This window comes from Morus notabilis, unplaced genomic scaffold (genome assembly GCF_000414095.1).
Source record: "Morus notabilis unplaced genomic scaffold, ASM41409v2 Scaffold392, whole genome shotgun sequence".
NCBI lineage: Eukaryota > Viridiplantae > Streptophyta > Magnoliopsida > Rosales > Moraceae > Morus > Morus notabilis.
The window spans coordinates 95931-113662 of record NW_010367553.1 but is presented as its reverse complement, the minus strand read 5'-3'; the positions used below and the strand labels follow the sequence as shown (position 1 = coordinate 113662).

Sequence of the window (17732 nt, the reverse complement as noted above, 5' to 3'; positions counted from 1 at the left end):
TTAAAACTTAGCAAAAAAGAAAAAAAAAAAAAAAAGGAGAAACGCCCAAAACTCACAATTTCACACTATCATGAGATGATCAATAGCAACATATAACAAAATAAAAAAAAAATAAAAGAATTGAAATTTAAAGGAAAGTTAAAGCATTTAAAACTCACAGTTCTGATTACTTCATCAACAGCAGTCACAAATAGAGACAACGATAAATAAATGAACGCAGAAAGAAAGAAAGGAAGAGAAAAAGAAAAGCACTGAAAAAAAGAAAATCAGATGTATTGAGAAAATTCAGGCCTAATCCCTTCCTAGTAGAGCTTGGTCGACATACTTAGCATATTAGCATGAAAACCGTATTGATTAGATCGCATGCGTTGAGAAGTGAATTGACATACATGAGTCATCATGAAAGATACAGGATCAACTTTCGGCAAACTGAGAGGTCCGATATCTGAAAGTATTTTGTGCTAATCACTGTTAGACACGAAAGAACTCCTATGATAAGAACTGTCTTTTTTTACTATCTACAATAACTGCTTTTTTAAGCCATTGGATGAGTATTTTAACAGTGAGTGTTTACGTTAAATTTTTTTACTATCTACAATAACTGCTTTTTTAAGCCATTGGATGAGTATTTTAACAGTGAGTGTTTACGTTAAAAGTTTATAAGGTGCGACACAAAACTGTTAAACCGTTGAAAATTTAACCAAATGACTAAAATAACAATTTTTACCAGTAATGGAAAAGGGCGGTTCCAACCATAACAATTTCCTTGTAAAGTGAACAAAATTGTATATTCGTATCAGGGGAAAAAACTAAAATGATATACAATATCTCTATTCATATATCAAACAACTCTTGCTTATTGGAATTTTTTTTTTTTTTTTTTTTCCGAATAGTGTATAGGCGTTAAACTTGAGAATGAGAGAGGAAGAAATTTTCGTTGTACAAAGACGTGCATTTGACTTTAGGTTGGCAAAGACAATAATGATAGAAAGCTTCCCTTTGGCGTTTGATTTGGTTTCCATCCAGAGATTATAGCTGAGTTTTATGGTATTAAATCTGTTTTGATTCATTTGGATTTTAAATTCATTGTTGACTATTTCTATGGATAGTTACCCAAATTAATACTTGTAATTTGTAGTTATATTTCGTTTCAATGTAGGATCAAGATTTTTTTTTGTGGGGCACTATGAAATAAATTGAAGATACTTTTTTCTGAACACAAACATAGTAATATATTTCGACTATTCGAGGCAAAATTATTATTTGTCTTGTGAAATAAGAGCGGAACGATAAGTTTAATTATTGCTTGGGGAACAGTTATGATTTTTCTTCTATTATTTTTATTTAACTTTTTATAATAGGAGCCCCTATTATCTAGATACCTTAAAAAGATATGAAGCACGTGTGAGCATAAGAAGCATTAGTATAATGCAGCTCCAAGAAGCATTAGTATAATGCAGCTCCATTCACTACAACAAAAAGGGTTATTCGCAACGACATTTTTCATTGCTAATAGTATAATATTTGAGATGACATATCGTCGTCGTAAAGGAAACAAACTTTTTAAACGACTTGTCATCGCATTTAACAATTGCGACAACATGTCGTTGCAAAAAATTAATATATTTGGGACGAGATGTCATCACTAATAATAATTGGGGCCAGTTTGTCCATTATTTGCGATGAACTGTCGTCGCTAATATTGAGACTTACTACTAGCAGTGACGTGGCCAAAAAGAGGTAGAAAATTTTGGCGGTTTCCCGCGGATAGGTTCTAGAAATTTCTTTATTTTTTGTGACGACATATTGAAAAGTTATCGCAAAAAATGGTTCCAGAAAATTCTATCCAGAACGATTATTTTTGTGACAACATGTGTAAACTAAAAGTGGTGACAAAAAATGGTTTCAGAAAATTCTATTCAGAACGACAGTTTGTTGCGACGACACTTGTAACTGAAGTGTTGTCGCAAAAAATGGTTCCACAAAATTCTATCCAGACCAACTATTTTTTGCGATGACTATTTTAATAATTCGACGCAAATAATGGTGGGATTTAATTTTCCCAAAAAAAAGGCGGAAACTCTGGCGGTTTCCTGAAAAATATTTGCGATGACATTTTAACAATGTCTTCGCAAAATATGAGCACGGGTATATTCCTCAAGAATATTCTCATAAATATTAATGAGGTGAAGAAGAACGACGTCATTTTTCTTATAATTGTGACGGCATTTTAATATTTTTTACGACAACAACATGTCGTTGCAAAAACTAGCATGTATAAACGCGATCAGATATCGCTTTCCTCCATTTTTTCCAGCGTCTCTCTCCGTTTTCTTCCTCCTTCTCCATCCAAAACCGCCACCTACCGTCCAAAACCTCCAAAAAAAGCTTAAATATATCATTCTCTCTTCAAATCCTTCATTTGTGGCGAAAAATATCCCGAAAAAAGACCAAAAAATCACAGTTTTTGCCTCGCCGTCGCCGCCCATTATTCCGGCCGTCGCCCTCCCATTTTTCTGCCTTACCGTTTTCCAACCCTTGGTGTTTGTGGGTTTGGATTTTGTGAGTTAATATTTTGGTATCTTGTAAATTGATTTTGGTATTTTTGTTATGGTTTGTGGTTTTGTTTTAGATTTTAAATTTAGTTTGTGGTTTTAGATTTAGAATTGTGAATTATAAATTAGAATTGAAATTGAAATTTGTGGTAATTAGATTGAAATTTGTATGAATTTTTTTTGTAACGCCCCCAACGCTCAACCAGTTTGAGGCCAAATTTAGCGATGTGGTGCTACTTAAAACATACTTTCTATACTTAAAACAATGTGATTTTTAAGATGCGAAAACTTGTGGTTGATTTCATCACAAAATTTTCGTAAAAGTTTTTGAACAAAATGAGTCAATACGTAAAATGATTACAACCACAAATCTTAGACATTAAACAATTATTCAAAAGCGACATAGTAACAAAAATAAGAAAAAACATTTTGGGCCCATTTATTGTTTGGAAGTACATATAAGCAAGATGTCAGATGTAGGACTAAGAGTATTCAGCCAACCTTGAAAATCATTTTTTACTCTTCGGTAACAACAATATCATCTGCATCACAACGTAAAACTAATGAGCAAAAACTTAGTAAGTAAATTTCAAATAAAGTAAGTATCTAAAATCTCCGTGGCTGAAATCTCTTTGTTAAACATTGTTCATAAACTTTCATACTTATTCTTAGTTTAGGTATGATACAGAACTTCCGTTCCAAGTAAGCCTCTCTATACATGACCTTCTTTAATTTTGGCCAATGCTCTTCTCTTAAACACTAAGCGGGGTTTTTAGAATCTCTTTCTCTTGTGATCAACAAGAGACTTCCTACTAACATTTTTCTCTAGTTGTCTCAAAGAGACAGTTACTCTAATTTGGGGCACCAGTCCCTCACACCTCTGCTTACCCAGTCTCTCATCCATATACCATCCCATAGACTCTCTTAAAACATAAAAACATAATAAGCAAATATCATAATCTCTTTTAAAATAATTAATCATTAATACTCTTTGAACATAATCATATACGAATTTCATAAGAGAATAAACTTGCATAAACCACAATTCTGAATACAATATTTTGTCAAATAGGTCTTGTGATGCAGTTTTGAAAATGCTTTAACTCTACTTACTTGAATTTCAATAACCACTTTGTAAGCATAAACTAGCTAGTTGTGGGGAGCCTTCAATGTGCTAATTAACCTTTAAAACTCATAACTTTCAAAAATCACATTCATATAATCATTTAACAAAACACATAACTGCGCATTGTTACGAAAATATTCATAACAAATTCATCAAAACTCAAAATATTATGAGACCAGTGGAAAATAAAAGTAGACTCAAAACCTTCTTTTTAGAGCTACAACATGATAGGTTTCAGATTTTTCAAACTAACCAAAAACAGCCCGAAATCCGGATTGAAGTATAATCTCGTCAGGAAAATGACAGCTTTTTAGCTGAACTTATAAAATTCATAACTAAATATAGAAAAATCCGTTAAGAGTGATTCAAAAACTCACGTAAAGCTTGAGATATATAATTTAATAAAAAAATACAAGCTTAGTCAAAATTATACATATATATAGTACGAAAATAGAATCGACATAGGCTATACAGAGGACTTATATTTGAACATTTCATCAAATATCTAGCATGCAGATCTTAATCTTCAAATACCCACTCTCAAATACATGAATCATCATCCTAATAAGAGTTTATCTTCAAATAATCAAGATAAAATCATTAATTTCACCCAGAAACCAATATTTGAACCAAAACCCCAAGAAACTCATTTTTAAGGGTCTACAACCAACATGCATGATAAGCCACATCAAAAATCTGAATCTCAAGTAGGATTTCAACATCTTAATCAATACAATCTTAGTTTCTAATATAAGAAAGAAGTTATCTCAATGAAAAACTTATTCCCAAGTGAATAGAAGCTCAAAACCTTGATGGTTATTTTTGGTTCTAGGTTGAAAACGAGTTAAAATGGGCTGGTTGAGTTTTTAGCTCATTCTCTCTTGAAAACCTAGGTTTGATTCTGAGTTTTGGGTGAGAAAAGGAGTGAGAAGAGAGAAGAAAATGCTATGGTCGGAGTTCTAGGTTTTTTTTTATGAAATAGACCCAAAAATGAAGTCTAAACTTGATAGAAACCAAGCAAAAGTAAAGTGACCTTATAGTAGGACAAGTGTCTAGGTTTTTCTAAGCCTCTAATAGCTGTCCTAACCTCATAAAATTAGCTCTAAAGTCTCTATTTTTCTTCTTCAATTAGGTGCCTAAAGATCACTCAATTTGCTAACATGGCCTTCTCTCACAAAAACTCAAAACAGCAACTAAGTCCTAAACACATTTATATAAAACCATATAATAAAAATATAAAATAATAATTCATCATTAAATCAATCATAATAGAGGTAAAATATCATATCAAATAACCATAATAAATATCATTTTTTCTTCATAAGTTTAGCACATTGAGTTCTCACATCGAGCTAGTTGCACTGCACATTAAAACTGAAAACTTAATTAGCAAAGCTATAAGTTTAATAAAATCATATGATAGGTATAATAATAAAATATAATACCAACAAATAACTTTGAGGTAAATGGTAAATGTGATGCATGATTTTAATTTACTAAATTTATTTATTATTGGCTTAAGGCTTAATTAAATCTCGAGTATTACATTTTTTGATGATGATTATATGATGATGATTAAAAATGGGCAACCTATGAAAATGTTTGATTTAAAAAATAATAAATTATATCTATAATGATTAAAAAAATTAGATGAAAATTTTAATTACTATTATATTAATAATAAAAAAATTAAAAATAAAATTTTTAGAATGTTAAAGACTTATTATAAAATAATTTGGGTTAATTTTCATAAAATTTGATAAAACTTTATAAATTGTTCGTAGTGGAGATGCCTATGGACAAGAGTTGGATATATTTAAAGAACCGGTTGTCTGATAAGTACTAAGATGGTTTGTGTGCTTTTATTGAGATTGTAATGAATTATGCATATTCAACCGGGGGTATTAGTTGTTCGTGTATGAAGTGTAGAAATCATGAGATGCTGCCACCAAAAACAGTGAAAGCACATATACATCGATGGGGCTTTGATACAAGTTACACCACATGGATTCACCATGGTGAAGTATGTGTTGCTGTAGTCGTTAGTGCACCTGTTGATGAGATGTTTGCAGTGCTAAGTGATGTGGTTGGGTTTAGTGATGATCATGAAACATTGGGAGAGATAGAAACGGTTATAAAAGATACTCATTACAATGAATTGAGGGATCTCTTATCCGAGCTCCAAGTCAGATTGTATCCGGGCTGCACTAAGGATTCATCGTTGAATTTCTTAGTGAAACTAATACATCTAAAAGTGTTGTACAAGTGGCCTAATGAGTGCATAGATGAAATATTGACGCTACTGAGAGATGCACTCCCTGAAGGGAACAAGTTACCTACATCGCATTACGAGGCGAAAAAGTTATTGAGTGAAATGGGTATGAGCTAAGAGGCAATTCTTGTGTGTGAGTATGACTACGCTTTGTCTTGAAAGTAGAATGCTACTTTGCAGTCTTGTCCAGTCTGTAGTACAAGTCGTTGGAAGAGTAAAAAAGGGAAAAATTTATGTGGAAAGTACTCTGATATTTCCCTTTGAAGGATCGGTTGAAGCGTCTGTATGCTTCCCGTCACACTGCTAAGGAAATGATGTGGCATATGCGTGGGCATTCGAGGAATGAAGACTTAATACGTCATCCAGTTGATGGTACGGAGTGGAAAGAGTTTGATGAAAAAAATCTACAATTTACACGTGAACCGAGAAATATTCGATTAGGGTTAGCTACTGATGGTTTCAACCCATTCAGGAATATGAGTTTATCATATAGTATGTGGCCTATTATTGTGACTGGATATAATTTACTCACGTGGCTATGTACCAAGGACCCGTACAAGATGTTGACGTTATTGAATCCAGATTGCAATGCTCATGGGAAGGATATTGATGTGTTCTTAAGGCCCCTCATGGATGAGTTAAAAGAGTTATGGGATGAAGGGGTTGTTGTTCGTGATGCTGCTACAAATACTTCGTTTCGGATGCGGGTTGTGTTGCTGATGACAGTTAATGACTTTCCTGTGCGTAGTAGTTTATCTGGTTGGAGTAGTCAAGGGTACTTTGCATGTCCTAATTGCAATGATGCAACTCCATCGAAGCGAATAACGAGTAAAATTTGCTATGTTGGGCATAGATAATGGCTTCCAATGAGTCATAGGATGAGGACTAACAAAAAGTTCGATAGTAAGGTTGATCGACGACCTCCCCCGCCTCAGAAATCCATTAAGCAAATATTAACTCAATTCATGTAACAATTTTTATTTCCGTACATTTTATAATTACTTTCTACTATAATTACATTTTATTTTATTTTATTAATTACTTTCTACTATAAAAATTTTTATTTTTATTTTTATATTATTTATTTTCTTTCAATTAATTCTTCTTTATTATAATAATATCGTGAATTATATTTAATATTAGATTTAAATATATAGTAATATACAACATTAATTATTAAAATGAGAAAAAAATAAAAAAATAATATACTATTTGCGACGACAAATGTGGTCGCATAAAATTTATTCCACGTCAGCTAATTCGATGTTTTTTGTGATGACTTAATTCGCCGTCGCAAATAATTAATGCCATGTCATCTTGACGATAACCGATGAAATAATTACAGCCACTCATTTGCGGCGATTTTTCATCACAAATATAATTGAGACAACGACTTGTCATCCCAAAAAATATCTTTGCAACGAATCAATTGCGACGACATCTTTGCAACGATAAGTCGTCTCAAAAATAATATTTGCAATGACTTTGAGTTTTTTTGCAATGATTTTTAGTCGTCGCAAATAACCGTATTTTTTGTAGTGATTGGACATATAAGTAGTCAGAGCAGAGAAGTTCCTCAACTATACCTTAAAAGGCTATTTTTAAACATTGCATAGTTGTTAATGATCAATTGTCAAATTGTGTGGGATTTTTTTATTATTTTTATCTTTCGCGAAACAAATTATACATCGTGGGAATATTTGTTAGGGGAGATTGACGTTGCAGTATGCTTGCTGAAAAGATGCTACTTGACTATTCTTTTACTTATCAAATTTAAACATTCAAATGCGTATAAATTATAGCACGTACTTTCTACTATAGAAGTCATTAGTGAGATTAAACAAGTTGTAGAAGTAAAATATGTAATAGGACTTGGTCAGCCAAGTGATTCGAGTCAAAAACACAAGTGGTTGGCATTTGTACATATAGAATAACGACGATAATGATGTATAACCAAAGAAATATCCAAACCCGTCTTGTTGCCATCCCTAGCCATCAGCCCTGTCAATGACTACTTGCCAATTCAACTAATTAATGTTTTTGTATCTTTTATTACATATATATGCATCTTTCTTCGATAACACGGAGTCTCGAAAGTCTAAACCAATCGGATATATTGAGAAAAGTCGGCGTCTAATCCCTTCGGAGTAGAGCTTGGCGGACATACTTAGCAATATTAGCATGAAAACCGTAGTGATTTGATCGCATGCGTTGAGAAGTGAATTGACATACATGAGTCGTCCGGCAAGATAGAACTCCTATGATATCTGAAAGTATCTTGTAGTGTGAACAAAATTGTATATTCGTATCAGGGGAAAAAACTAAAATGATAGACAATATCTATATTTATATATCAAACAATAACTCTTTCTTGTTGGAAAAAAAAAATTTTCCCGAATAGCATATAGGTGTTAAACATGAGAATGAGAGAGGAAGAAATTTTCGTTGTACAAAGACGTGCATTTGACTTTAGGTTGGCCAAGACAATAACGAAGAAAGCTTCCCTTTCGCGTTTGATTTGGTTTCCATCCAGAGATTATAGCTGAGTTTTATGGTATTAAATCTGTTTTAATTCATTTGGAATTTAAATTCATTGTTGACTATTTCTATGGAAATATAGTTACCCAAATTAATACTTGTAATTTGTAGTTATATTGCGTTTCAATGTAGGATCAATATTTTTTTTTTAGTGGGGCACTATGAAATAAATTGAAGATAGTTTTCACTGAAACCAAACATAATAATATATTTCGATTATTGGAGGAAAAATTATTATTTATCTTGTAAAATAAGAGCGCAATGATATGTTTAATTATTTTATGGGGAACAATTATGATTTGTCTCTTTTTATTTTTATTCAACTTTTTACAATAGGAGCCCCTATTATCTAGATAAGTTAAAAAGATATGAAGCACGTGTGAGCTCAAGAAATATTAGTATAATGCAGCTCCATTGGACATATAAGTGTTCAGAGCAGAGAAATTCCTCCACTGCACTTTAAAAGGTCATTTTCAAACATTGCATAATTGTTAACGATCAATTGTCAAATTGTGTAGGATTTTTTTTTATATTATTTTTATCTTTCGCGAAACAAATTATACATCGTGGGAATATTTGTTAGGGGAGATTGACGTTGCAGTATGCTTGCTGAAAAGATGCTACTTAACTATTCTTTTACGTGGTTTCTACTTAACTATTCTTTTACGTGCTACTTAACTATTCTATAAGTGAGATTAAACAAGCTGTAGAAGTAAAATATTTAACAAGACTTAGTCAGCCAAGTGGTTAAAGTCCAAAACACAAGTGGTTGGCATTTGTATGTATACAACCAAAAAAAAAAATAGACTTCAGAAGCGTGAGAAGTAAAGACGACGTTGATATCCGGAGACCTGGTCAAATTGTTGGAAAAATTGGATAGTCAGCAAATGGGGCTAAAAATGCCAAAAAAATGTCCTTAAACTCATTCGTTGGATGTTTATATATAACTGTACGTAAGACCGAGGGTGATGACAGAACGAAAATATAAAAACGACTATATATAACTAAATCTCCCTACTGACTGAGAAAACCATGAAGTCTTGTGAAGCGCTTCTAAACACAATACAAATATTGCTCATCTTCCTTGCTCCACCCTTATGTATGTCCCTTGTCTTTGACACCATTACACCAAACCACCCCATCAAAGACGGCGACGTTTTGCTCTCCGGCCAAAAGACCTTCGCACTCGGCTTCTTCAGCCCCGGCAAGCCCCTCAACCGCTATGTCGGAGTCTGGTACAACAAAATCTCAGAGAAAACCGTGGTTTGGGTCGCAAATAGAGACAATCCCATCAACGACACTTCAGGAGTCTTGGCCATCAACAGCAAAGGACGCCTCAGCATTTATGCAAAATACCAAAACTCTCCTATTTGGTCAGCAAATCTATCTGTCTTTACGGCAAAAACTAGTTCCACTTTCATAGCTAAGCTTTTAGATGTTGGAAATCTTGTTTTGATGAAAAAAGATGACAGTTTTGGACAGAGCAGTGTTATTTGGCAAAGCTTTGATTATCCAACGAACACTTACCTACCTTTCTTGAAGCTTGGGCTGAACCGGAAAACCGGCCTCGACCGGTTCATAACATCCTGGAAATCGGCGGATGATCCGGGAACCGGTAATTGTACGTACCGGATGAACCTAACCGGATACCCACAGATGATCTTATACAAGGGTCAGGTTCCGTTTTGGCGGGCCGGATGTTGGACAGGTCGCAGATGGACTGGTGTACCCACGATGATAGGAATGATAAACGGGTTCATCTTTAATGTGAGCTATACGAACAACAAAGATGAGACAAGCATCATGTATGGAATCAACAACGACACGAATTCAGTTTTCTCTAGGCTCGTGATAGATGAATCGGGGACAGCAAGGCGGTCCACATGGCAAGATCAGCGTAAAGAGTGGGTCGAATTTTCGTACGTTCCCGCTGAACGGTGCGACAATTATGGGATATGTGGCAGAAACGGAAAGTGTAACCAATCGGACGCAAGCCAGCTCGAGTGTGTGTGCCTGCCTGGGTTCGAGCCCCATTCGCGTGATAGTTGGGACTTGAGAGACCGGTCAGGCGGGTGCATGAGAAAGGGCGGGGCACGCACATGTGGAGATGGTGAGGGGTTTGCCAAGGTGACACGTGTGAAATTACCCGATACATTCAACGCACGTGGGGAAATGGGATTGAATTTGAGAGAGTGTGAGGAGAAGTGCTTGAAGGATTGCAATTGCACGGCTTACACGAGTTTGGATGAGACTAGAGACGGTGCTGGTTGCTTATCTTGGCACGGTGATTTGGTGGACATAAGAACTTTTACCAATGCGGGGCAAGATCTATACGTACGAGTCGATGCAGTTACTTTAGGTACGTTTACCATTTAATTTCTATTAAACTTGTTCGTCATTTATATAAGTTATGGGTGAATGTAAGAAGTAAAATAAATAAATAAATAAACAAATAAAATAGTAGGTATTGATGGACATATTATCAACAACATAAGTTCCCTTTAGTTAACGGAAAAGAAGATATATTACTAGTATGAGCTATCATATGCCTCCTAGTTAAAATTACTTTAGCTTGAAAAGTGCAAAAAGAATAATTGATATAGATTTAGGTCTCGTTAACTTCATGGATTTGAGTTTTTAATTCGTGCTGAGATGTGACATTTTCTGAGAGCTTTTTACTGTAGCAGAAAAAGTTAGATGTAACATTTTCTGAGAGCTTTTTACTGTAGAAATCTAAAACTGAAAACTCAAATAAGTGAAATGAACGAGGCATGGTTTAAAACAAAATTCTATTGATAGAATATTATTTCATCGCTTATCGTAAATGAGAGAGTTCTCATTGATATTTAACTATTGCATGGATAATTTTGTAAGTCACTGCGACTGCACTCTCTTGATATTTAACTATTGCATGGATCTTAAATATATATTCTTACCTAACTCGAGAAATAAGGGTCCGTTCGGTTCACTAATTCGAGTTTTTAATTCGAGTTGAGATATGATGTTGTATGAGAGCTTTTTACTGTAGTAGAGTTTTTTTACTGTAGCAAAACTCGAATTCTAAACTCGAATCAGCGAAAAGAACGTGGCCTAAGTGTTGAGTTTTATAATATCAATGAGATGATCAGTTTTGACCTTTTATCTAAGTAGCTCAATACGCGAAGAAGTCGAATGGCTCTATCAGCAAAACGGGGAAGCTAGCAATTTTGCTCTGTTCTGTTGTAATCTTTTTTCTCTTGGTCTTCATTGCATATTGGTTGGCAAATAGGAAGAGAATATCAGGTAAAAGGATTTCCTCTATTTTGCTTTCTGTTCATTCTACAACCATCATGTACATCTAATTACTTGTGCATCTATTTTTTTTTTTTTTTTTTTATATATATAAACTTAAGTTAAACTAAAAAAAAACTAAAATCTCAAGAACTTCAATAATGCTATGGACACCAACTAATATGGCACATAGTTGTCATTTTTATATTAATGGGTATTTGAAATATTACCACGTCAATTAATGATAAGATTATATTTACCGATAAAAATATGACAACTAGTGTGCCATATCAGTTAGTACACAAAAGTTAGATTTTAAGTTGGTATCACTAAGACTATTCTAACATAATTAAATGCACAAAAGTAAGTAAAATAACTCTATTTCATAGAGCAATCACAAATCACAGCAAGAATTATTTGTAATATGTTTGGTGACAGGTAAAGAAAGGCGTAACACCAAACGATCAAACTTTTCGGAAGAGGGGGAGCTTGACGATGGTAAAACAGATTCAGATGTTCCATTGTTTGATTTACATACCATTGCTATAGCCACAGCCAATTTCTCTGCAGAAAACAAACTTGGACAAGGTGGCTTCGGCTCAGTGTACAAGGTAAATCTTCCTCAAATAAAGTATCTCAAATTTTGTAATTATTTCAAATTTTATATTCTTATTTCCAATTAGGAAGAACATGTAAAGATTAGACACCCTAATTCTATATATCCAAGAGCAACAAAAACGCTGGAAAGAATAAAGAATGAACACAAAAATTGATAAAGGTTAGCCTCAATGTGAGATTCCATCCTCTTTCCGCTGTTATACAACTGTAATGAAGAAGAAGTTAACAAAGTAAATCCGCTAATTGCATAAGGCAATAAATCGTTAAGAATAATTAGGCTCTGTACCTTAACAAAACACATAATAACTTCAATGTCAATTAAGTCAATTTTGGACAATGGTTTCAGGGTATGCTATCAAATGGAAAGGAAATTGCAGTGAAGCGACTATCTAGGTGCTCTAGGCAAGGAAGTACAGAGTTCAGGAATGAAGTTCAGCTAGTTGCAAAACTACAACACAAAAACCTAGTGAGGATTTTAGGTTGTTGCTTCCATGAAGAAGAGAGAATGTTAGTCTACGAGTACTTACCAAACAAAAGCTTGGACTCTTTTATTTTTGGTGCGCTTTCTTTCAATTTTACCTTCTGATTTCTGCTTAAAAGTGTGATGGTTTTTTACTAAAAACAAATTTTGAAGCAAAGCAGAAGAATTTTGAAACGCTTCTTAGTCTAGCTAGATACGGAGAAGCCTATGAATGACTAGCTAGCTAGGGAACGCTTAAGAGGCATTACAAGTTTTAATCAAACTAAATTACTGAATTTCATTTGTCATCAGATGAAGAGAAAAGGAAGTCGTTAGATTGGAGAAGACGATTTGACATAATATGTGGCATTGCTCGAGGGATCTTATATCTTCATCAAGATTCAATACTAAGAATCATCCATAGAGATCTCAAGGCAAGCAATGTTCTACTAGATGCCGCTTTGAACCCAAAGATTTCAGATTTCGGTTTGGCAAGAATATTTGGAGAAGACCAAAGTGAAGCATGCACAAATCGTGTGGTAGGAACATAGTAAGTGTCCCTTAACTAAAAGTAAATATGTTTTCATTAGCTAACAGGTAACAACATGTGTTAAATCAATGATTCATTCTATGCTGTTACAGCGGTTATATGGCTCCAGAGTATGCAATGGAAGGATTGTTTTCAACAAAGTCGGATGTATATAGCTTTGGAGTTTTGCTTCTAGAGATCATTACTGGTAGAAAGAACATTGATTATTATGAAGAGAAATCAGAGTCAAATTTGCTTGGACATGTGAGTATACATGATTAATTTTACTTGAGAAAATATAACTATACACGAAAAGATTTGCATGATTATTTTTCTCTGACATGATGGCATACGGTTGTTTCAGGTCTGGGACTTGTGGAAAGAAGGCAGAGCCTCCGAAATAGTGGATCCTTTTTTGGACGAGTCATTTGTTGATGAAGCTTTGAGATGCATCCAAATTGGTCTGCTGAGCGTGCAAGAACACGCGAATGATCGACCAACCATGTCAGCAATTGTTCTAATGTTGGGAAATGATTCAGCTCTTCCCTCCCCAAAACAACCTGCATTTATCCTTAATAGATGCTGGGCTGGTACCGGAGACCGGGCATCTAGTGAAGGTGTTTATAACTCTATAAACATTGTGTCATGTACTATGGTGGAAGCTCGCTGAACTTGTAAAATTAGATTGTGCAACGAAATATGACGTTGTAGTTTTCAACTTTCTGTATTACCTACAGTTTTTATTTAGTCAATGTTTGTAATGCGTCCTTAAGAATATTGCTTGTGGGAACCAAGAAGACTCATTGTCTGTTCTCTTTTTCCCTTAGAGGCACTACAAGAAAAATCCTCTTAAATAGCTGACGAAAAACGCTATTAAATTGTTAATATAGTGTTTTACAAAATGATAACGCAGCTTACGCTATTAAAAGTCCATAGCTCTTAATGCGTTTTTTTAATTACGCTATGCTATGCTTTTCTGACTAGCTATGCTTTAGTTTCTACTGCAGTTTTTAATGGCTATCAAGTATCTGTGAATTTTTAAAATCAATATACATGCAATTCCATGCATCTTGGTTAACTATATGAATTGCTTATAGCAAAAAATAACTTCAAATGAATAATGCACTGATATACTATTATATATGATGCTAAATTTTAAAAGTACACCAAATAGTCAAATACCACCTTCACTATATAATTCAATAATCCATACAATAAGGAAAGTAATCAATCTATAATACTATTTTCAACTTGGCAACTGATGAGTGCGTAATTTATGCACTCATTCGTTACTCCTTTAGCTAGTTTTGGTGTGTTTTTCCTCAAGTTGTTATGTGGATTTGATGACTTTCCCTTGAGTGTGTAGGAAAGGGTGAAATCGCTGAGTTTTGAGGCATTTTGGATCAAAAAGATAGAGAACGAGGCGATATGGCGCCTTCAGATGGCGATGCGACTCGAAAAGGAGCAAAATCGAGCAAACCTGTGCGAAGGACCAGAGAGGAATGCGATATGTCGCCTCCTTTAGGCGATATGTCGCCTATTCTAGGGGATATGTCGCCCGATTTACCTGATTTTATTAGAAATACGCATTTTGCCTTAGTTTGGTGCAGAGACTTTTATGGAAAGTGAGAATTAGCTTCTTGGGGATGTGTTGGACGTAGAATATAAGGAGGAGAGGCCGAAAACTGAAGGGAAGGAGGAGAAAAAGGGTTTGCAAAAAAAGAAAAACTGAATCGGAGAGGATTCGAGGGAAATTCCAGCGATTCTTCAAGAATTCCAAGCGTTCTTCATTCTCTTCTTATCTTTCTTCTTGTATTTTTCTGATTTTTGAATATTATTTTGAGATTGTGAACCACATGATGTGTGGCTAATTTTCTTATTTGTTAGGGTTTAGATGAATCTCTATTTGTGATTATTGTTTCGACGTTTTAATGTGCATTTAATTAAGCTCTTCGTTTCTTTCGTGTTCTATTTTGAATTATTGCTGCTAAATCTATGATTTACATATTGTCATGCTTTATGAGATTTTGAATTGGGCAGATTTTTATTGTGAGGATTAATACTCGAGAGGGGAACGTTCAAGCAATCAAGAAACGGATAGAACAACTTAGGTTGGTGTGAGATCGAGAGATAAACATTGCCTAGGTAACCGAAACAATTTTAGGTTGTGAAATTGAGAAGTGGAATTCTAGGAATTGTTTCTAGAGTGGAACTTAATGAAGGTAGGGATGAATAGTTGTATAGAGATATAGGCTTGATATCACCTACACATTCTTTATGCGGCACTCGAGAGAAGGAATAAGGATATACATCACTCTAGGTTCTTGAGAACGTTGAGTTAGGTTAGGCACATTACTGTGGAGAAACATAATCGCAATAGAGTGAAGTCAAGACCCTAGCATTTTTATTATATTGATTTTCCGTTCTAATTTCAGCACGTATTATTAATTACTGTCATTTTTCCTTTTGATTTAGTTTTCCTTTATTTTAGTTTTTCTTTGAGTTTATCACATCCAAATTTGATCGCTTAGATAAAGTTAAGATATGATATTTACAATAGTTAGTTTATATTCTTAACGTCAATCCTCGTGGGACGATATCGGTCTTCGGACTACTTTATTACTTGTAGGACTTGTGCACTTGCAAGCGCAGTCAAATCATTTGCAATAAGTTTTTGGCGCCGTTGCCGAGGATTGAACGGCTAAGAATTAGATTACTATAGTGAAGAAATATCTTGTTTTAATCTAAGTTTTTTTTTTGTATTTATTTATCTATTTTTCTTTTGTTGTGTTCGTAGGTGCATGCAAAAAGCACGTGGCTCGGAACTCTTGCCTTTGGATTCAGAAATTGAACGAACTGTTCGAGCATTAAGGAGAGAACGACGAGCTAGGGCTAAGAACATGGCCGAGGAACAAAACCAAGCAGACCAGCAACGGACGTTGCGAGATTATTTCAAGCCCGTAGTGAACGAGAATTATTTGGGCATCCAACATCAACAAGTCAATGCCAACAATTTTGAGCTCAAGCCGGCCCTCGTCAACATGGTCCAGTAGAACCAATATGGAGGCTTGCCGCACGAGGATCCCAATATCCATTTGGCCACTTTTTCTGGAGATTTGTGACACAGTGAAGATTAATAGAGTGAGTGCCGAGATCATCCGTTTGAAACTCTTCCCATTCTCCTTGTGAGACCGGGCTCGGTCTTGGCTTCAATCTTTACCATCAGGGAGTGTAGCCGCATGGGAGGACATGGCCCAAAAGTTCCTCATCAAATTCTTTTCGCCCTCCAAGACGTCTCAACTGAGGGCCGAGATTACTCAATTTCGGCAGTTTGAGTATGAACAATTATATGAGGCGTGGGAACGGTTTAAAGAGATGCTCCGCAAGTGTCCTCAACACGGTATTGAAGATTGGTTCCAAGTTCAACTTTTCTATAATGGGCTTACTGGGCAAACTAAGGCTCATATTGATGCAACGGCTAGTGGGACCATCTTGTCAAAGACACCCGGGGATGCATTCAATCTCTTTAAGGACATGGCAATGAATAGTTGTCAATGGCAAAATGAGCAGTCCACTGTGAAGAGAGCAGCAAGAATTTATGATGTGGATCAAACGACGTCTCTCATGGCTCAAATGGCGCTCTTGACTAATCAAATCCAGGGACTTACTGCAACCAATGCCAATGGTAATCAAGAAGCTGTAAAGATGGCACAAGCTTCAAGCTCAAGTGATTCATATGATGAGCAATGTCACTTCGTCAACCGTAGCTACAATTTTAGGCCCAACAACAACTTACCGACATACTATCATCCCGGGCTCAAAAACCATGAGAATTTCTCTTATGCCAACAACCGGAATGTTTTACAACCAACTCTGGAGTCAAGTAAACCGACAATGGAAAAGCCTTCCTCATCACTTGAAGAGCTTTTGAAGACGTATATTGTGGACTCTAAGGCTCGTCTTGATCAACATGACGCTCGTCTCAACAACATTGAAACTCACTGCACCAATTTGGGAGGCACTATGAAGGCACTAGAAATACAAGTTGGCTAATTAGCTAATGCTATAAAAGGGCAATCATCAAGGTCCTTCCCAAGCGACACCGAAAAGAACCCAAGGGAGTGCAAGGCCATCACATTGAGGAGTGGTAAAGAGCTTGAAAGCCCGAGTGTTCAAAACGCCATGGTTGATGAGGAGCCTATCAAGAGCAACGATGATGGTAAGGACAAGTCAAAGGAGGAAAATCTGAAGGCGAAGAAGGAAGCACCGGTGGTTAGACCGGGTTCGATCACTTTTCTGGATAACCCACCTTGTATCACTCCCCCATTGCCATTCCCTCAACGGTTCCAGAAGAAGGCGCTTGA

The 17732-nt window shown here is 35.1% G+C and overlaps 1 protein-coding gene and 1 non-coding gene across 2 annotated transcripts; one reads left to right on the top strand and one right to left on the bottom strand.

The window, feature by feature from the left end:
- Positions 1–9483: 9483 nt before the first annotated feature.
- On the top strand, positions 9484–14273 carry LOC21388489 (G-type lectin S-receptor-like serine/threonine-protein kinase RKS1). The gene is made up of 7 exons (XM_010112721.2): positions 9484–10850; positions 11642–11773; positions 12200–12372; positions 12726–12936; positions 13152–13389; positions 13482–13632; positions 13733–14273. The coding sequence occupies exons 1-7, from the start codon at positions 9524–9526 to the stop codon at positions 14036–14038; spliced, it is 2538 nt and encodes an 845-aa protein (XP_010111023.1). The 5' UTR covers positions 9484–9523; the 3' UTR covers positions 14039–14273.
- A 2392-nt stretch (positions 14274–16665) lies between these two features.
- On the bottom strand, positions 16666–16772 carry LOC112094417. Its single transcript, XR_002903513.1, has one exon. It is a non-coding gene; the product is annotated as a small nucleolar RNA R71 (small nucleolar RNA).
- Between the last annotated feature and the right edge of the window lie 960 nt (positions 16773–17732).